This window comes from Emydura macquarii, unplaced genomic scaffold (assembly GCF_026122565.2).
Source record: "Emydura macquarii macquarii isolate MOO-44397 ecotype Brisbane River unplaced genomic scaffold, CSIRO-AGI_Emac_v2 contig_450, whole genome shotgun sequence".
Taxonomy (NCBI): domain Eukaryota; kingdom Metazoa; phylum Chordata; order Testudines; family Chelidae; genus Emydura; species Emydura macquarii.
In genome coordinates this window covers 6,005,539-6,026,423 of record NW_027130587.1, presented here as the reverse complement: position 1 = coordinate 6,026,423, position 20,885 = coordinate 6,005,539, and the positions used below count along the sequence as shown (strand labels likewise).

The following is a 20,885-nucleotide window of genomic DNA, read 5'->3' as shown; positions in this document are numbered from 1 at the left end:
GCACCATAGCAGTGCCACGTGGTGGCATGTAAAGCACTAATCGATCGGTAGAAGTCCTGTCAACAAACACTTCTGAATGAATGTGACCCTGAAAAAGGGCCATGCTCTTCAAATCTTAGGGTATGTGTACACTAGGAGCTAGGGTGTGATTCCCAGCTCGCATAGGCATATCCCCTGTCATCAAGCAAACGCCTGAGCCCTGTGGGTACACGCTCGGCACAGCAGTCACTGTTGCCTGTGCTACCATGGCAACGCTACTATTTTTTAGCATGCTAGCTCTCATTGAGTACATCTATGCAACCTGGGACTTGCCCCCCTAGTTCCCAGTGTAGACGTAGCCTTTGTTCCATGCCTAGGCTGTTTCTGTCTATAAAATGTCTGTCCTTTAATAAAACACCCATCCTTTGTCCAGACGGGAGATGGTGTGAATGATGCCCCTGCCTTGAAAAAGGCTGAGATTGGCATTGCCATGGGCTCTGGCACAGCTGTAGCTAAATCGGCATCTGAGATGGTGCTGTCTGATGACAACTTCTCCACCATCGTGTCTGCAGTTGAGGAGGGCAGAGCCATCTACAGCAACATGAAGCAATTCATCCGCTACCTCATCTCTTCTAACGTTGGAGAGGTCGTCTGGTAAGGGCTTCCAGTTCACACCTTACTCTAGGATAATATGAGAGGTGAAAAATATTACCAGGACAGAAGTGTCCTTTCTGATACTAAACGTATCCTCAGAGCTCTGTCCCCGTTGCTGTAAATCGGGTTAGCAGTGGAGCTATGTTGACTTACTTCAGCTGAGGTGGTGGGCCTAGATAGCAGCACCACTTTAGGTCTTGCGCTCTCTGCCTCAGTTAAAAGTGGCCTGGATACTTTCTTTCACATTTCTACAAGTGCAGTGGCTGCTACTGTAAAGCCGCCCTTTACCTTGATGTGGTGTGGGAACCTCTTGCTGTATTTTACAACATTTCCAATTTTGAGTGCAATCAAGGAAGCACCATGAAACACTACGGTGTGATCAAATATCATGAGCTGACAAATATGCTGATCCTTACGTGACAAGTGCTGTAGCTTGCTAGAAGCGCATTGTTATTCAACACCAGTGTGTTGTTAAAAGACTCCTGTGAGGGTATCTGTGTCTGACGGCTGAATGAGAGACTCCGTTACAATGCTCACAGCTTCTTTCACTGTGAACAATTTTCTGAAAAAGACTTGCGGAACAAATCAGTGTGTTCTGTAGCAATCTTGGCCATGTCCTGATTGCTAACAGAGTTATCTTTGGAACCCCTTACGTCAGAAATTCAGCAGGGACATCTGTGCTGGTGACAAAAAAAACCACACTGAACAGCTGATATGCTATGTGATGGGCTCCTTATGCAAATTTACGAGTCAGGTCCCCAGTGTTGAGATGGGTTAAACCTGCAAAATTCAGATCTGAGAGTCAAACTCCCTAAAGTTTGGAGGTGTTTGAATTGGGGGCTTTGGGATGTATTGCAAAATCCAAATCCAGGTGTGCACCCATGTTTAGGGGGTATTTGGACCCCTGGTTTTGGATCACACTAGTCTCTAATTGTACAAGTGCAATCCTTTCTCTCCCTGGAGTGTCTCTAACTAGCAAGGTCTTTGTTTTTTTCACCTGAAGTATCTTCTTGACTGCAATCCTGGGCTTGCCTGAAGCTCTGATCCCAGTCCAGTTGCTCTGGGTGAACCTAGTGACAGATGGGCTACCTGCCACTGCTCTTGGATTCAACCCCCCTGACCTAGACATCATGGACAAACTTCCCCGCAACCCGAGAGAGCCCCTCATCAGTGGCTGGCTTTTCTTCCGCTACCTTGCCATTGGAGGTGAGAGGCCCTGGCTATAGACGTAGTGACAGGAATGGCCAAAGTGCTATGTAGCACCTTGGCTTAAAACAACTGCTAACTAGTGTGTGTCAGGAGTGGTGAGTCCATTGTGATCCCCGAGAACCAGTAACGAGGGGAGGCTTTTTCACGGTGTGGAGCGATATAGAGATGCGTAATATCCAGGGAAAATCGTTTCCTCATAACAGACCAAGACTTTCATACAACCAAAAGGAAGCAGCCCCTAAGAATCCATTTCCTCCAAGGCCCATTTCATTGGAATGGTTTAATCAGCTAAGTCAGACCTTTCTAGACATCAGCCAAAAGCTGGTAGATATTTTCCCTTAAATAGTTATGGGGTTGCTGTGGTGGGAGCAGGGGAACTTTCTGGCCCAGGTGGCAGAGCCAGATTGCGATTCTTGCAGTGTGTGCACTTGATTGCCTCTGCTAAGAATCATCTTTCTCTTCTGGCCAGGCTCCCAATGTTTCCCCACCCAACCATTACCTACTGTGCGACGGAATGCCCATACCAGCTTTGGGATCATACAGAAGGCCAGAGTGTGGAAGGGGATGGGCAGGGAGCAAGAGGGTCCCCATCTCCTGGGGTGGATTTTTGTAGTGATTGTCAGGGCAAAGGAAGCAAATAGAAATGATGATCTAGTGAATAAGGTGCAGGACTGGGATTCAAGATACCTGGGTTTCAATTTCCAGCCCAGCTACAGACCTGTGTGACCTTGGGCAAGTCACTTTATCCTGTGCAACAGTTCCCCATCTGTAAAATGGGGCTATCACTTTCGTACCTCTTAATGACCCTGAGGTGCTCAGATACTACTGTGATAAGGGCCATCCAAGTACCTACACACACTGGGTGAACGGGACCTTGTTTCAGAAAGGGGAGTGGAAGAGAGCCCCCCCACGCCTCCCCAGCAGGGTGGGAGGTGAAGCTGTGGCGAGAGCAGGGAGACCAGCTGAGGTGGAAGGGTTTTCAAAATTGCTCCAGGCTCCTAATGCTCTGGGATAGAATATGAGGGGTCCTCCAGTGTCCATAGTCTGGGTTTAGAGGGTCACAACAGTTCAGGTCTCTTCCCTCCATTTGCTCATCTATCCGCTACCGGAATGAGCAGTGAGAGCCATAGCACAGGGTGGAACCTACAGGGTCACTGTCCAGTGCAAGGCAGTGGAACCCTCGGGGCTGAGGTCCCCGTGCTAACGAGTTAACACTGCTAGCCAGAAACGAGCAATGAATCCAGTGCTTAGGGTTACACAACCTGCTTTCTCATGATTACAGTTTACGTTGGCTTGGCAACTGTGGGGGCAGCTACCTGGTGGTTCTTGTATGATGCCGAAGGACCACAAGTGACCTTCTACCAGCTGGTAAGTTGTGGCAGGAAGGGAAAAGAGAAGGCTGTTTCATTCGAACTCCACTGCAAAGTCTCTTGGCTCCCCAGCAGGAATGCCCGGGGCACTTAAAGGGAAATGGGCTTGTTTCTAACCTGCCCATCCTCCTCTTTTACACATACATTTTGAAAAGTTCCCAAGTTGCTAAAGGAAAATGTGCCAGCTGAAACAACTGCAATAACTCCTCCAGAGCAGGTCCCATCTTCCATCAGCTGGTCAGCACAGTGGTGACTTTACCTAAAGAAACATCTCTTGTGTGTCCCCAGACAGGACAGCTCGTAGGTGTGCACTCCAAGTGTGCGTACCAAGGGTCTCCGGGGGCCAAGCTTACATTTGCACCCCCTGCACAGGGCAGGAGGGATCCTGGAGCCCCCCCCAGCCGCCCCGGGGAGGGGGGGTCTGTACCTGCAGGAGAGTGTGGGGGGGGGGGGTGGATTGCAAATGTAGGCTTGGCTCTGCCACCTTCCTCCTCCCTGCACTTACCTGCCGTGCAGCGCCTGCCTCCCACACAGACTGGTGCTGGTTTGGATGGAGTGGCCTCACCCCTGGCCTGGGGAGGGGGGCTGGGCTGGCCCTTCACGACATGCGGAGTGGGAGAGGCGCCCCTCAGAGCCTCCTGTGCCCCTCGCCTCCCCTGCACTTACCCGCCGCTCTAGCCCCGCAGCCCAGTGCCGGCTCGGACGGGGGGGGGGGGCGGTCTCATCACTGCCTCCTGTGCATGGTGAAGGTCCAGCTTGGTGCCCTCTCGAAGGCCAGCACCCGGGGGCCTGACCTCCCTTCCCTTCTCCGTACGCCACTGCTCCTCCCACATTACTGTGAGGAGTCAGTGAGCCTTTGTAGGGAGTCCAGCAGGAACTGCAGTTATTCCACATGATCACTGCCACTCTGATCAGGTAGGGGGAAGGTATTTGGGGAAGGAGAAACTTCCCCATCATTGCTTTAAGGCATGAGTTTTAGGCCACTTAAATAAGCCAGTTTCTTATTACTCTGTATGTATTTAGTGCATCTAGTGCCAGATGGATGACTCTGCAGACTGATTTTTGTTATTTGTATTGCAGTAACTCCTAGAAGCTCCAACCAAGGTTAGGGCCCCATTGTGCTAGGTGCTGTACAAACAGGAAGAGACGGTCCTTGCCCCAAAGATCTTTGAATGTTTTGTCTATATGGAATGAAAGTTGGAGGGAAAGCAGAGGCACTGGGAGGGAAATGGCCTTCCCAAAGGTGTCATAACTGGTGTAGAGTGAGGAATAGAAGCCATGTTTCCTGACTTCACGTATGATTAATGCCAGTTGCAGTGCAGATTTATTTTTTTTTAAAGCTACACGTTTACTTGGAACTAAAGTGAAACAACTTCAATTTCACATAGACTACTTAGAAGCTGTCATATGATCACTACTGACTCACTGGATGGGCTAGATTCAAACCTGAAGCTGAATGGCTTCATGTCCTCTTATCGATCCCCCTGAGCCGAGAAATATTTAACAGAATCACTGATAACTAAGGCTCAGGTCACACTTCTGCCTGCCATGGCAACCTGCCACTTCTACCTGCTCCATGCCTGTTACTCTTTCTTCTGCCAGAGGCACTTCATGAGATGCACAGAGGACAACCCCATCTTTGAAGGCATTAACTGTGAAATCTTCGAGTCTCGTTACCCAACCACTATGGCTCTGTCGGTGCTAGTGACGATTGAGATGTGCAATGCTCTCAACAGGTACAGAACATATGGGAATTTCAGATAATCACACGTGTACCATGCACATCTGTTACTGTCATTAGAGAAGGCAATGGGAATACACTTGGGTCTCTTAGCGGACATTTTGTCTATAATTAGCAATCCAGTAATATCTGGACCTAGATTCATTCTGGGTTTGGTGTTCGGATTCAAAACCACTCAGGGCTAAGGTTCAGGTCTGGGTATAACAATGCTGAAGTCTCACTGCCTCTTCCGGCACAATCTGGAACCAGACTGGCAAATAGTTCCCCTTGCACATTTAGATGTGACTTCATACTGGAAGTTCTGGTATTGGCTGTCGTCATGAGTAATATTTTGGTGTTGTCTGTGTATCTGTCTGGTGAGTTTGGGAATCTGGAACTGAAAGAATAGCATGACATCAGCTATTATTCTCAGACTGACCTGAAGAAGAGCTCTTTGTAAACTTGAAAGCTTGCCCCTCTCACCAACAGAAGTTGGTCCAGTAAAGATAATCCCTCACCCATCTTGTGTCTCCAACTGAATAGTGAGATATTGCATGAAATTAACTTTAAAATATTTATCTTCAGGGACTAAAAAGTTTGGAAGGAGGATAATATATGGTAATGATAGCTAGTCCTTTCTCCTGGAGGAGGCTTTTATGCAGAGATCTAACAACATATTTCTGCTGATTAGGAGGGCTTATGGGTATATTGATTGACCCAAATTATACTTGTGGGGTTTTTAGCAGGTCGTTTGATCTAACCTCTACCCTCTCACTCTTACAGTGTGTCTGAAAACCAGTCACTGCTGAGGATGCCACCATGGCTCAACCTCTGGCTACTGGGGGCAATTGTCATGTCCATGGCACTGCACTTTGTGATTCTCTACGTGAAGCCTATGCCTGTAAGTGATGCAGCTCGCAGGGCTGTTCTGATAAGGAAAACTCCACTGTACATTTTCCTTCCCAAGTCTCTGCTGACTTTCAGTGGGACTTCCCTGCACAAAGCATTTCCAGGATTGAGTCTGGTGATTCAGAAGGATACAGGACCAAGAGTTAGGAGTCCTGGATTCTAGTCTCCGGTCTGCCACGGAATTGCTGTGTGACCTTCAGAGAGTCACTTCCCCTGTTTGTGCCTCACTTTCTCCATCTGTCAAGTGAATGTAATGATACTTACTGTCCATGGCGTTATCTGTACAAGCCTTAATGAAATCCCTCTCTTTGCACATATGATATGATCCAGAAGGCCTGGTCCCTTGCACATCTCTTGCCTCAGTCCACATCCATATGCATAGAAATGGGTCTGATTTTTGTCTCTCTCTCTCTCTCTCTCCCCCTATTAACAAATATTGAATTCTTCCTGCCTTGCAGCTGATTTTCCAGGTGACCCCTCTGAGCTGGTCGCAGTGGGTGGTCGTTTTGAAAATTTCTCTGCCTGTTATCCTGCTCGATGAAGGACTTAAGTACCTTTCCCGCAACCACCTAGAGGGTGAGCATACTGTGCAAAGCAACTGCTGTCTGATTTCTGTACCACTGCGCTTGCTTTGTGTTGCTTTGTGCTTTCAGGCATGTGTCATTTAGCATCTCTGCTGAAGTTGAGATTGGCCCATGCACATGCAGTCATAGTTACTTTTCCCTCAGTGTGGTGTCTTGCAAAGGATCTGTCCTTCCCTATGTTTTCCTACAGTGGTTGATACTAAAATCTTGTAACATATTATTGGCTTGACTGCAATAAGTTGGAACAGCCTCGTCCATTGTCTATGCAAACTGCTCTCCTGTCTCCTTCTTAAGGACCTGATCCAACTCCCATTGAATATTTTCTAATGACTTCAGTGGGAATTGGATCAGCCCTCTTTAAAAACATGTTTCTTCCAAGAATCCTTCCTGCCTTGTTCTCTTGACTCTTTCTCCCCCAAATGGTGGTGGTTTTATTTGCTTGCTCTGTTGTATGACCAAATCCCAAGAGGTGTTGAGCACCTGAAACTTTGATTCAGTGGGAGTTGCAGATACTCATCACCTGTCAGAATATGACTCTCATGTTGTAAACAGGAAATATTGTATAGGTCCAGTCCTGCACCATTTACATCAATTGAAAGTTTCCCAATGTCTTCGGTGGCAGCAGGTTTGGGCCCTGTGCTCTAAAGCACAGTGCACATTTACAGAGCTCTATGAATGACATTTAATATGCTAATTCCCCTTCGCTTGTGTTGTACTTTGTGAATATCAGATTGGCTGGGTCATGCAGATGCTGTTGCTTGTGGCTGAGTGATACAGAGCCAGATAGATTATTCAGGTAACCCACTAACAAGAAACAAAGATTAACAGATTTTTTTTAAGAGCAGGTGTTGTTTTCAACAGAGATGACTCGATGATGAGACACCAACTCTTGGACAGTTGTGCAGCCATTGTACAGCGACACCAGTCCTGTGTAGGTGTGATGGCAAATGTGCAAATGAAGGTTTGATGCTCTCTGCCACCCAAAACATGGGCATCCTTGCATTGCCTCTCTTCCTGAAATGTGCTGGTGTTTTCAAAGGTGCCCTGGCTTTCTTGACCAGGATTAGATCCTGTGGCAGAAGGTGAAAGGTGATGCAATTCACTGATGAGGTAGCATGTCAGACTTGCTAATGGATATGTCATCAGTCACACCTGCTACTGCTAAGGAAATTCAGCTAATGTGGTAAAGGCCTGTGATTTCAGAGCAAACACTCTCTCCACTTATTACCACATAGGCTCTGGGAGGCCATCACATATGGTGTAATGATGTCTCTGGAGCTATTACAAAATATAAAGCAGCACCAGCTTCGGATCAGGTCAGGCCCTAGTGCAGTTTCCTGTTCAGCACTTGGCCTTGTTCCAGGCAAAGACTTCCTATCCTTCTCTGGCAGAATACTGCCCATGGCTCCCTTCCTCTCTTCTCCACAAACATGTGCAGTCTGGTCACTGGAATGAGACTCTGCTCTAGCCCTGCTCTTTTGGCCAGAGAAGATCAGGGTGTCAGAATATCATGGGTCTACCCTAGTTGTGTGTCCTACAATAGCCCCCCACACCTCTATCCAGCCCTCCTAATGGGCTCCTTCAAGAGCTGCCTTTCTACTGATTTAACTGTAAGGTCTTTCAGAAAGTTGGTCAGGCTCGTGCTTCTCCCTACCTTACCCTCAATGCCCAATAACCAAGTGTAATGATAGTCTTGTGGTTAAGGGCTCAGGAGACCTGGGGTTCATTTCCCAGGTTCTGCCACAGGCTCCCTCTGTGACCCTCATCTCCCAATGGGGCCTCTTGCTGCTACTGTAATACAAACAACAATTTCCAGAAGTGATTGCACCAGCTGTTGCTGTTTCTAGCTGCCAACGCACCCGTTTGTCCGCACTGTTTGCCATGGAGCTGCATCATGCTAATGCTGATTTCTGTGAATGCCCTTTCTCTGATCACTGCATCACAATTTCTTGCCACTATTTAATCACAGCAAGAGAACAAAATCATACCAGCCTGTGCTTCAATTCTCACATTTAAAAAAAAAAAAAAAAAAGCACTCCTGTATTTACTCCACTGAATTTCTCTGAATACACTTTATAAACCAATCCTTAAATCTAGCATTGTCATTTTTCACCAGGAATTCTCAGGACAGTAAGACACATGTGGAGTGGGGAGCACCAGCTGAAAACCTGCAGGAGTCCAGATCAAACAGGGTTGGCTCTGTTGTGTGTATTGTCCCTGTCCATCATGTTCCTGTACCTCTGCCAGACTTTCTCATGTGCTGTGGTGACCTGATTGTACAGCATTTAGATGGAACCTCTGGACGGCACAGGCCCCACTCTGGAAAATGTGCAGCAATTGTTTAGTCTGTGATCACTGCTCAATAGCCATAGGACAACAGGATCAAACTGCATCTCCAATTCCTTTGTGAATCACAGAAGTACACTGCGTTCTAAATAAGAAAAGCATGTGTGTTTGTGAATGGGGGGGTGCATTATGAGAGGTACTCTCACAACTAAAATATAATATTATTACATAGCACCATAAGGGTCAGATGTTGTACACTGGCTTAGCTCCACTGAAGAAGTTAGTTTACATCAGCTCATGATCTGGCCTCAAGGTCAGAATTATCAGAAGGGCTCAGCACCCACAGCCAGGACCACATTTTCAGGTGATGTCAACGCACTGGACACTGAGTGCGTCTCGTAATCTGCTCATTTTATTTTGGTGCCATGAGAGCTGAGCTCTCTAATCAGAAGTGGCCCCAGTTGTGGTGCTGAGCAACTGGAATTCTACAGATTAGAGGGCTGGCTAGCAAGTGCTGGCTTGCCAAAGGAGGTTGACTCAAGTAGGTTTAGCGCACTGGAAGGACCAGCCACAGTGAGCAAGGACTTTACTGGACCTTTTTCTATAATTTCCGATAACTCTCATCATAAAGAGGACAGTCCATTCATACAACTTGTTTGAGATTTGACCATATTTTCCCTTTTTTCAAATGTCCATAAATCTCTAGAATGGCTTTCTCTGCTTTAAAAAATAAAATAAAAAAAAAGGTTAGAGGTGGAAGTGCATGTATCAGGTTGGAACAGATACATTGATGCAAATTCTGGAGCCTGAAAAAGAGTCATCCCAAAGGCTCACCCTCATGCTTTGCAGCAAGAAAGTCACTTCTGAGAATGTACAAACTGATAGACCAGATCAGGGCAATGGTCCATCTAGTCCAGTACCATCTCTCTGACAGAGGCCAGCACCAGAGGCTTCAGGAGGATTGCTTATAGAGGAAGCTGCTTCTTAGCCTCTGTGAGATTGTGGTTGATGTATGGTTTCAAGCATAAGGGTTTTTATCTTTAATAAGGTAGAATTTCAAAAGCACTTGAAAGGGTTGGGCTCCCAGTTCCCATGGAAGGTCAATGGGAGTTAAGAACTTTTTGAAAATCCTACTCGTTTTTCCCTCTATATAATAACTATATAAGTGTGGCTCCTCTCATTAGCCATAGAAATGTCCAATCCTTGTTTTTAATCCTGCTAAGATCATGGACTAATCGTATCTTGTGGCAGTGAATTCCACTGATATATGCTTTGTGTGGAAAAAGTGCTTCCTTGGATCAGTTTTACATTTGTTGCCTTTCAGTTTGCTTGAATGTCTCCTTCTTCTAATACTGGGAGAAAGCTTGGACACTCCAGTTTTACCCCATCATCTCTGTAACCTTTATTATTTTATATATCTTTATCACGTCTCTTCTTATTCATTTTCCCTCTAAATTAAGCCATCCTGATCTTTTTAATCTCTCTTCACATGGCAGTTTTTTCATGCCTAGAATTTCTTTCATCACCCATCTCTGGACACCATCTATATTTCTGTTCTAACTGTTTTTTTTAGGTGATGGTGACCAAAACAGAGCATGGTATGACGAGTAAGAGTGCACTGTTGATTTATATTGCACAGAGGCTTCTACTGAGCTGCCCAATACAATGCCCAGGTCTTTTTCCTGAGTCATTTCAATTAATTTAAAGTATGGATGAGTAGTTGAAATTAATTCTCCAATGCTCTTTACCTTTCATTTGTCATCTCTAAATCCCATCTGCCATCAGGCTGCCCTTTCACCCAGCTTTATTTCCTTGCAGTTTAGACACACAGACTCATAGACTTTAAGGTCAGAAAGGACCATCATGATCATCTAGTCTGACCTCCTGCACATTGTGGGCCACAGAACCTCACCCACCCATTCCTCTAATAGACCCCTACCTCCGGCTAAGTTACTGAAGCCTTCAAATCATACTTTAAAGACTTCAAATGATAGAGAATCAATCATTTACACTAGTTTAAACCTGCAAATGACCCCGTGACCCATGCTGCAGAGGAAAGTGAAAACCCCCACGGTCTCTACTAATCTGATGTAGGGGAAAATTCTTTTCTGACCCCAAATATGGAGATCATTAGATCCTGAGCATATGGGCAAAGGCCTCCCAGCCAGACACCTGGGAAAGAATTCTCTGTAATACCTCAGAACCCTCCCCATCTAGTGTCCCATCACCAGCTGTTGAAGATATTTGCACCTACCTCCTTAGGTTCTTGAAAATCCATTCTGCATCTAATGCAAAGAAAAGTGAACAAGTTAAAAATGTGTCTTAAATATAATATGAATAATTAGCCTATTGAGAAGTTGCAATCTTAACAATTCAGTCTAAAATTGGCCTGAAAGAGCTGGCTTTCCTATCAGTAAGCATTGAAAATAAATATTTTGCAGAATAAAGGTTCTGTCTTTAAAATAGAACTTCCCTTACAATAACCTGGATATCCCGTGGTAAAACTGGATTGCTATCATTCAGTACTACTTTGTGTCATCAGATGGGATCCTTGCAACTCAGGAACATTAAAACAACAGCCACCCATAAGAGATGCAGCAGTCCCAATCAATGAATAAAGAAATTGAAATACCATCAAATATTTCCAATAATTAACTTTTTTCAATGCACATTCTTATTGCCTACAGGCTAGATTCTGTGATTCTTCCTCATCTTTTATAGTACTTTGCTTCTTGAAGTTCCATTGCAGTCACTATGACTGCTCGAGGAGGAAAGTCCTACTCAGCATGAGTCTGTGTGGCAGAATCTGGACCTACATATTTAAGATGAGATTTTTTCAAAGCTGCCTAGAGGATTTAGATACCCATGCTCATTTAAAAATAATTTGAGCTCTCTAAGACACTATATCTAAATACTGTAGCTTTCCTTTAAGACATAAATCACGTAATGCATCCTATCAAGCATCTAGTTCTGCCATTGACAGGGTGAAGAAATGGGAGGAAAAGGATGGTCTTGTGGCTCAAGTACACTTACTGAGACACCTTAGCCATGTCTCTTAAGCTCTCTACCTCAGTTTCCCAATTGGTCAAATGAAGTTTAGTATGTATTTTGGAGTGATGTTATAAGGCTAAATTCTTTAACGTTTATGAAGTGCTTGGGAATCCTCAATTGACAAGTGCTATAGACGTCCCATGTAGTAGTATTGTTCCATGTTGGCTGTATTGGGGCTCATGTATTCCCGTGTGATGTCTTGTGAGGTTGCCATTTCAAAAGTGAAGCCAAGCATTAAGAGCAAAAGCAGCAGCTTCTACTACTCGATGCTCCATACTCCCATTGATTGGATAGGTGTGAGTAGACACACTCTGTGGCCTTTTCACAAGCCATCAGATTACACAAGGTCCTACCCAGCTGTGTGATTCACTGAAATGTCTGTCTCGATAACAAAAGATAGATACTTGGCTTGCTTTTTAACCATAGCCAGTTTCCTTTCTTTTGCAGGAGAAGAGGACAAGAAATGAATGACATAAAGGAAACTCACTTTCTAAATAAAGAAACCCTAAGCTGTAACTCGGACTGAAATCTTGCATGTTTGACCATCACTAGAAGCCAGCAGGACATGCATGTGTCCGACTATCAGACTAATGCGGGTGAATCGTCGAAAAGAAAAATACTGATTTTGTTTTTGTTTTGTAGCTTTTTTTTCCCTGTACGTAATGGTGCAATTACTGGACAGCTAAATTATAGTTTGGAGATGGAACTATATGTAACTGAGTCATTGTAACACAGCTCCTTGGGGGTCCACTCCTGAAAAGTTTGAGACCCTTTACAAAAAAAAAAAAAAAAAAAAATAGCCCCAATGTGAGAGCTCGGTAAGGCATCTTTTTGTTTGGTAAAAATGTGGTAGGTGGGAGATCATGCTTTCGCAGTGGTGCACAGTATCTGTGTATGAGCAATGACAACAGAGGTGCATTTTAGAGCTGGATAAGATAGTGTGATGTGGCACAACAGACGGCATCTCAGTACCAAGGAAAAGCTTATCTGTATGCATGGGCAGGGGAGGTAAGCAAGGAAAGGTGCATGGGATGCAACAGGTTATACCAATTGACTTCCAATTTAGTAGAGTGATATCCACTAAAGCGTAATACCTAGGTGGCAATGTTAGTGCTCTGGTAGTCACACTGCCTAGATGTCTAGCTTTGGTGATTTCAGTGTACCTATATCCTGGTATAATTACCAGCATTGAAGATCTTGTGGAAATCTTGTGTATTTACTTGCGAAGATTTTTGTGGTGGAAGCTGAAAATTCCTCTATTTATCATATTCTCTATTATATTTTCCTTTTGTAAAAATCTTGTACCTTTTCAGGCTCATCTGACACCAAAGCATGACCCAGTCCTCTTGTCCTTTCTCTTGTGTATAACACTTTGTTAGCTCTCTTCCTGTGCTAAGCATCTCCACGTAAGCAGCCTAAAACAAAACATGGAAATGAAGAACTTTGGATCCCACCACATCTAGTGCTCATTCCTGGTAAAATTTTCCGACTGTGGTTTCAAAAATATGCGTCCATAGGTGGTAGATTAAAAGTCTTAAGTATGATTATGTAGGTGGAAGAATAAAGTCTTAAAGGCAGTTGTCCATTAGTTAATGTCAATTTTTGGGAGACAACCTTTGCTTCCATGTGATCACCTCTGCCTTTTTCAACATCATATTGGGAGCACAGATTGTCTCCCAAAAATCATTAACTAATGGACAGCTGCCTTTAAGACTTTTATTCTGCCACCTTATATAATCATATTTTTGAAACTTACAGAGGCAGAAAATTTGACCAGGAATGGGCAGTAGATGTGGTGGGATCCAAAGTTCTTGATAAAAGGGAAAAGATGCCTATCCTTTTCTGTCCTTTTAAACTTCATCCTGGTGTATGCCGCAGCACCAGAGTCAGTTATTGCTTTGCTTTGATATTATTTTGCTCCATTCCTATCCGGATCAGTTTCTATTTTATTTTTTAGTCTCTTAAAAATCCCCAATGCTTTTTGTGTCTCTTCCATTCAGGCCAGCTGGCTGAACATTGACAGGCTGGCCACCATAGGCACAGTATGTGCCAAAAAGCATCCCTTCCTTTCTCTCCATCACCAGCATTGAAAAAGATGGGTCGCGCCCCCAGATCAATGGGAATGTACAGACTTGTTATACTACTGAGCTGATTTAATTGTACAGAAGACCTTGCATGAAATGTTGTTACTGTATTTAATATAGAATGTACTCAAGGAATTTTAATATGGAGCTTTTAAAAAACAAACATCTTTAGAGATACTGTGTGGTTACAGGAAAGTTGTTCACTGAAAAGTCACTATTTGCTTTGTTTGAGAATTTTTCTTTTTCCAAAATGTATTGTATGTTTCAGTTTCTAGAGCTGATATGAGCTGATTTAATTGGTGATTACACAGGCTGACTGATTCAGTTTTAGAAACAATTTTCACTGTCGGTGGAACTTGAACAGAGAGCCAATGAATGGCCTATGCACCTCTTAAGCCCTCTAAAGAGGGTTTAATTGGGATTTAAGTGGTGCCTGGGCCATGCAACCTTCTATACGGAGGTGAATTCCACCTTGTATTATTACAAAGATCCCCACCTCTCCGTGGCTTTCAGAACAGCCTGGGAAATAACCAGTGGGAATTTAATCAAAGATTTAAGGGCCAAATTCACCCCTCATGTAACCAATGCACTTCCATTGACTTTAGGAGAACTGTTTCTGCTTATTCCATGGCTGAGTTTGATCCTCAGTATCCTGCCCACTCTCTTGTGGGGGTGGTGGTGTCCATGGAGCTTAGTCTAACCAGAGTTGCAGGCTACCTGGTCCATAAGTTGTGCCTGTTGGTACATGTTCATATCCATCAGAGATCCACATTGGATTATGCGGCCTCTTGGCCAGGTCTGCAGCTCCTGTGAATCTGTGTTGATCCACTGGAATTACATTGATTTACACCATCTTAGGATCTGGTTTGTGACTTTTTTGGTACTCAAATGTGTGTGTTTTCTAAAACTTTTGATAATCTTATTTTAAACTCTGTAACAAAGAGGGTTTGAAACATTTACAAAACTTGTGTCTTGGGCAAATGTTGGGCAGGTGAAGAGATGAAGTCAGGAACTTATAAGTCTTCTATTAAATTCCTTTTGGTCATTTTGCCTTATCTAAAGCCAGGAAAGTGGGAACGATTATGTTAAAAGGTTTTGTGATTGCACATTGCGAGAAAGAGGCCGGGGCAATGTTAGTTCCTATTGGATTGGTTTTAATTTACACTCAACGTATCTAAAATGCACTATGGTGGTTCACTGTCCCTGATGATGTTGGATTGAAATTGTGAAATTACAGGATATGAAATTCAGCAAATAGAGTGCAACAACTCACAGCCATGTTCCATGTCAAAGGTTTACTCTTCTCAACAGCAGCAGATTTTGTCTTAAAATTCTGTTTGCCTTTTTCACTGTAAGCCTCTGGGTCAAATCAGTGGAACCTGCACTAAGGACACCTCCAACAGGCATTCACTCTACTAAGGGTGATCTATTTTAAAGTATCCCTATTTTCTAGTATGATCCCTAATTGAAGAACCGCATCTCATTTTTTCTTTTGTTGCTTGTCACTTGACTGGCTGCTTAAGACTGATTTCACAGTAGACGTTTTGGGGTTGCGGAGTGTTGTAGTTCAAATATTTTAATGAAGTAGAAAAATATCCTTAGATCAAATTTGTTTTTCCTTTATGTTTTGGTGAAGGGTCAGGATAAATCACTTAGAAGTTGTTGTTTGTTATTTGTATGTCACTGGCAGTGTGCTGGCCGCTTTAACATGCTGTAGTATTCTTCTGCGAACTTGAAGGTGGTTAAAGACCTAATCCCATTGATTTCAGTATGTTTTGGATCAAGTCTGAATTGCATCTTACTGAAACACTTGATTGTGTGCAATAGAATGGAGATATGCACTGGAGTGGCTTCCCCTCCCCTCCCCCGATTGCATATTGCAAAAGGAGGCCTGTGGGGAAAAGCTGTCTAGTCTCTTTTCTGTTGGAAAACAGAATCTAGGAATCACAACTTTTGCCTTCTGATGTATTCAGATTCTTTATTATAGTTTTCCAACAATACTTTCAGCCAGCCTGGGCCATTCCAATAGATCCCTCTTAAACAAAAGGAGTAAATCATTCATCATGCATCACAGCCTAAGCACCAGAAAAGTAGCCCGTGTGGTTGTCCATGAGCACTTTAAATTAATTTCTCAGGGGCCATTCAACATGTTGGCTCACACCAGTAAAATAAAGGTGGGAGGCAAAGAAGAGGCTCTCCTTCCTTGGGAGAGCACCAAGTGTGAGCACTGGGCAATGGCTAAGAAGTCCACATTATGCTGTTTGAGGACCCGAATATGCTTGTGGCCAATGACTGGATAAACTGTTTCCTACCAAGAACTCTCCCATGGAACATTCATCATCTGGGAAGGATGCAATATATATGTGAAAAGACTGTTGTTGTTTGAAACAGTAAAGGGTGTGTTTGCGGAGGGGTGGGGAGGGCGGGGAATTATTAGTACCACATCTGAAATATGTTTTTTCCCTTAATTCCTCTTTTGGCCAAAATATGGCCAAAGTTCTTGATTCTGACACCATAAGTGGTTTGTTTGATTGGCATGGTGCCTTTTGTGGTGACATTTCTTATTTACATGTTTCTAACACTCAGCCAATCCAAGACCTGGGCTGTACCATAAGGAGTCAGAATAGTGAGAAATTGAAGGTGTGGCCTTTGTGGGAGGAATTGGTGGATAACTTTAAAGGGACCCTTCAGTCACTCAGCAAAAGTGGGACTGGAATAAATGTCACCAGGTCAGTGAGGGGTAGAGAAAATAGTTTATAAATGGAGCTTTTGGGAAGCCCTATCCTATCTAGGTAGACAGTGCAGGAGATCGTTTGTTTCTGTTATATGCTTCAGACTGACTATGCTGCTTAAACTTAAAGCCCTGGTCCTGCCAACACTCGTGTGAAGCTTTATTCATATGGAGCTCGATCCAACAGCCATGGTAGTCAGTGGGGTGGTTTCACTTACTTCAATGGGCTTTGGGTCAGACTGATGAGTCAGTCCCTTTAAACGTTACTAGACACGTGTTTGCAAGATTAAGGCCTAGATTTGTTTTCCACATCTTGGAATAGCCTCCATCTTAAATAGAAGAATAACTGTGAGATTCCTGACTGAAAAATTAATGGATGGAAGAGCTTAGTGTCGCTGCACAAAATCACAGGGCGTTGCACCCCCACTATTAATATTTCACGTTCTGAAACAAAGTAAGACCCACCAAACAAATATCCAGTGAGGAAGACCTTTTAAAGAGTGTTCTCCAAATGGGTAGCCTTGTGTGCTGTCCATGGTCCTGATTAAGGAAAGGCAGCCAAGCATAGAGCGCTTGATTGAAAGGCTTCACAATACATACAAAGGGTCTGCACTGGGATTTATTATCTTTGTGGACCCTCAAACTGCCATTTGACAATTTTTTCCCCTCCATCTTCTTTAGAAGTCACCTCCTGTTTCCCTTCCAGCCCCCCCCCCCCCCCCCTTTATTTTATTTTTTGTTAGGGCATTTTCTAGATTGGGCACGTTCCTGGCATGGATGAAGAACGCTCCATACACCGAGTTAATGCTTCTCCACAGAGAGAGTTGCATACTTGCAACCTGTGTTTTTCTCTATGCTGTGATATATATTTATATAACAATCTGGATGTTTTCAAAGGTTTTCTCTTTACTTACCACCTCCTACCATCAATCTGCCTGCCTCAGCAATCCCCTACCTACTGATTCCCAAGGTATTTTTAATATTCAGATCTTCACTATCACCTTCTCCCACCAGCTTTTGATGTCCTACTAGCCCTTCAGTGCTACCTTGAATTGCATTTCAGTTTATCCATTCAGCATAGCAAGAGAAGAGCAGAAGGTCTGCTAGCCATATCAGTGGAGGTGGTTTTATGCTGCCAAAATAAAGGCCTCTAGACCCCATGAGGTTTGTAACAATGGTATCTGCTAGGCTTAGATTGGAATGATCCTGGGCTTAGGGTATGCAGGAGCAAAATGAGTGAGAAGATCGATAAGGTAGAGATACAAGTGTTCCTTGCATCCTCCCCTTTTGGTGCCATTCAGCTTTTGGTAATGTAAGAATGGGAAAATAATCAGTCTAGAATATATCTCTCTACTCTGTATATGCAAGAGCCTAGATAGGTAGATGTACCCTATCTTAGGGATATCTGCATAGCAGATTCATGCCCATGCTATGTGGAGTCTGTGCTATGTTTTGTCAGTGTACTCAAGACCATGAAGAGAGAAAACACTGACTTGTTTACAGGTGTCGTTAGTGTCATGGCTTGAATCTCTGAACGTAGCAATTTTGCTATGATGCCTGAACAGCCGAATCTAGAAACCTTGTTGAGTTTGCACTTAGTAGTGAAAGGTAAATTGTTAAATCTTTTTTAAAAGAGTTGTTTGGGGGTAGAATTGAAACAAACAAGGTTTCCTATTTTATTATGAGAGCTATTTTTCCACTAAATTACTGATTCCTAAATGGTGTACTTTGTCTGATGTAAATAGCCAGGTGTATCATGAACACTTAAGAAGGGTCATTGTAGTCACACATGTATGATCCACTCTGTTCGTACAATATTGAGCTGATTTTGTTTTATACTTATGAAATTACAGAAATAAAAGCAATTTTACTGGATGACACTGATTCTGCTTTTCTTTCCCCTTTTCTTGCTTATTCATTATTCACTTAGGGGCAAATTCAGAAACTACTGAGAGCCAGACACAGTGCCTGTGGCTATTATTTAGCCCTTAATCCATGGCATAAAAGATCATGGAATGTGGACTCAACTTTTTAGGCCAACTACGGTTGATTTCTAAATAGTAATCGCTACTTAAAATGTGTTCAGATTCTTAACTTGAGGATTTTTGGTGGCACATATTAACAGCATGTCAATGGCTGATCCAAAGTCTCTTGAATCATTGATTTCACAGCATACTGTTTATATAACCAAGGGATTAAAAAGAAAATGATGGGTCTTAATGTCACCAGATCATGATTTCCCATGGGTTTGGTAGCAGCCAAGACAGAAACATAACATGACTGCAATGCCTGGCCGCAGGTGGTATGTCTGCTTCCAATTCTGGCTGAAACTGGAATTAGAGATGTGGCTATGGATGGTTGTGGAGAATTTTTGGAGAGAGAGCAAGTTCAGCTTGGCTATGGTAATACAAAACTTATTTCCTAATGTATCCAAGTAATTCCCCAACCTCGGCAAGTGGTTTTGAAAGTGTCCTACATGTGTAATGGTCACAAAAAGGTGCTGTTTTTTCATTGCCCTTTAGGAGTGTGAGGCTGTACTTTAAAGAGCTACATTCACAGCTTCGTATAATCAAAGGCCCACTGACAGCAGACTCCACTGATTTATACACCAGCTGAGAGTCCGGCCCAAATACATTGTACTCCTTTTCTAGAGAACCTATTCTTGTTAGCTAGGTTCTGACTGTGAAACATGGAGCCTAAGCAGGCTGAATAAACAGCCTGTTTATAACATGGTTGACCACTGGCAAGAGAAACACACTCTGCACCTTTCTCATAAGATTCATTCTCCAGCAAACTATATAAGCTCTCCTTTGGAAATGGATCATAAGCACAGACCAGTAACTGGTTCTCGCCATGTGCTAGAAGAGCTAGTCTATAAATGCTGCAGAAAAAGCTGCAAGGCATGCACTTGTGAACTTGTCATTTCCTCATTACCCAGTGCAGATTAATCCTGAGCCTGTATAGTCCATAGTGCTCCAGAAGCAATGAGCAGGCCTGACCAGTGCATGCTGCAGATCATGCATTGAGAAATGTTTCTACCTGGGTTTAAACAAAGGAATCAAGGACAGGATTATGCAGAGGAGAAAAGGGGATAGCAGAGCAAAGCAGGTAGGGCTGAGAAGGAGGGGGAGTTGCCTGCGTGTCCGCTTCATGATGTTCTTAAATTTAGACCAAAATCTCAAGTCCTGCCTCTACTTGATGTTTCAGAGCAAGGTGAAGCCAACTGCCCTGCCCCTAAATCGCCTCACCTATCCAATGGGCTGATCATAAGGGCATTAACATTTTTATTCAGAAGTAAGTTTAGCTAGGGGCTGTACATACCTGATTATACAAGTGAAGTGCACATTGGACAATGCCCGAAGGCTGAATAGGTAGCTGGCTGTGCTGGTGATAAGTACAAAATCCTCTTCCAAATGCTTTATCCAACCTCCAGATGAATTTTCCAATGAAGGTTTATCCTGTTTGCATCACTGGTAAATTTCCTCTCTCCGCACAATTCGTAAGGCATCTCTTTGGGAGAAAGAAGCATCAGGGTGTATTTGCAGCTGGCCCTCCCTGCCATATGCTAAAATTGAGATTGTTTTCAAAGCTGCCCAAGCTGATTTCCTATTAGTTTTAATGGGAACCGGGCATCCAACGCCCTTAGCCAACTCAAAAATAAACACTTAGGAATCTTGAAAATTTCAGCCTAAGTGGTTGCCAAGTTACTTGTAAGGTTAGATGCGTTGTCATGGCAGCTAAGGAATGCAATGCCATTTATTCCTCCCCACCCCCAGTTTCCTCCACATAGTTAGTTAATGCCATCAAAAATATTTGTCAGAGTGCACACTGTAAGGCAGGAAAACAAACACTCAGAATAAAGCCAAAACCACAGGAAAGAAGCTTATGGAGGTCAAGAACAAGTTAAAATTGGAAATAAAACTGAACATGATGTTTTGCATAGGACATTACATAGCCTTATCTGCAAATATTTTTTCCCCTATCACCGTCACCATTACACGTTCCTGACCAAAGCCCCAACTGGAATCAGGGACCCATTGCGTTAGGTGCTGTGTACACACAGTGAGACTGTCCCTTCCTCAAAGGATTTACAATCTGAGCCTGGGCTTCTCAACAGAACCAAAGGGAGTAGGGTAACAGACTCCCTTTGGTTCTATTGAAAATCCCAACCTAAATCACAGAAATGTAGGACTGGAAGGGACCTTGAGATGTCATCTAATCTAGTCCCCTTGGGCTGAGACAGGATTTAGTATGATCTAAATCAGTGGGTCTCAACAAGGGGTACATGTACCCCAGGGGATACGCAGA

At 43.7% G+C, this 20,885-nt stretch overlaps 1 protein-coding gene and 1 long non-coding RNA gene across 4 annotated transcripts in view; one reads left to right on the top strand and one right to left on the bottom strand.

The window, feature by feature from the left end:
- ATP2A3 (ATPase sarcoplasmic/endoplasmic reticulum Ca2+ transporting 3) overlaps positions 1-15,844 on the top strand; it is a 120,964-nt gene extending 105,120 nt beyond the window's left edge. For 2 of the 3 annotated variants that reach the window (XM_067537861.1, XM_067537860.1), the window contains exons 15-22: positions 413-633; positions 1,637-1,839; positions 3,125-3,210; positions 4,815-4,948; positions 5,716-5,833; positions 6,300-6,417; positions 8,542-8,617; positions 12,210-15,844. In XM_067537861.1, coding sequence (XP_067393962.1) covers positions 413-633; positions 1,637-1,839; positions 3,125-3,210; positions 4,815-4,948; positions 5,716-5,833; positions 6,300-6,417; positions 8,542-8,617; positions 12,210-12,288 — 1,035 coding nt within the window. In that variant the 3' untranslated portion in view covers positions 12,289-15,844. The remainder of the gene's footprint in view (positions 1-412; positions 634-1,636; positions 1,840-3,124; positions 3,211-4,814; positions 4,949-5,715; positions 5,834-6,299; positions 6,418-8,541; positions 8,618-12,209) is intronic. The other variant, XM_067537862.1, reaches the window with a different exon arrangement.
- LOC137146545 (uncharacterized) overlaps positions 1-20,136 on the bottom strand; it is a 33,640-nt gene extending 13,504 nt beyond the window's left edge. The window contains exons 1-2 of the long non-coding RNA XR_010917969.1: positions 19,899-20,136; positions 10,966-10,996 (exon numbers count right to left, since the gene is read on the bottom strand). This is a non-coding gene — a long non-coding RNA (uncharacterized lncRNA). The remainder of the gene's footprint in view (positions 1-10,965; positions 10,997-19,898) is intronic.
- Between the last annotated feature and the right edge of the window lie 749 nt (positions 20,137-20,885).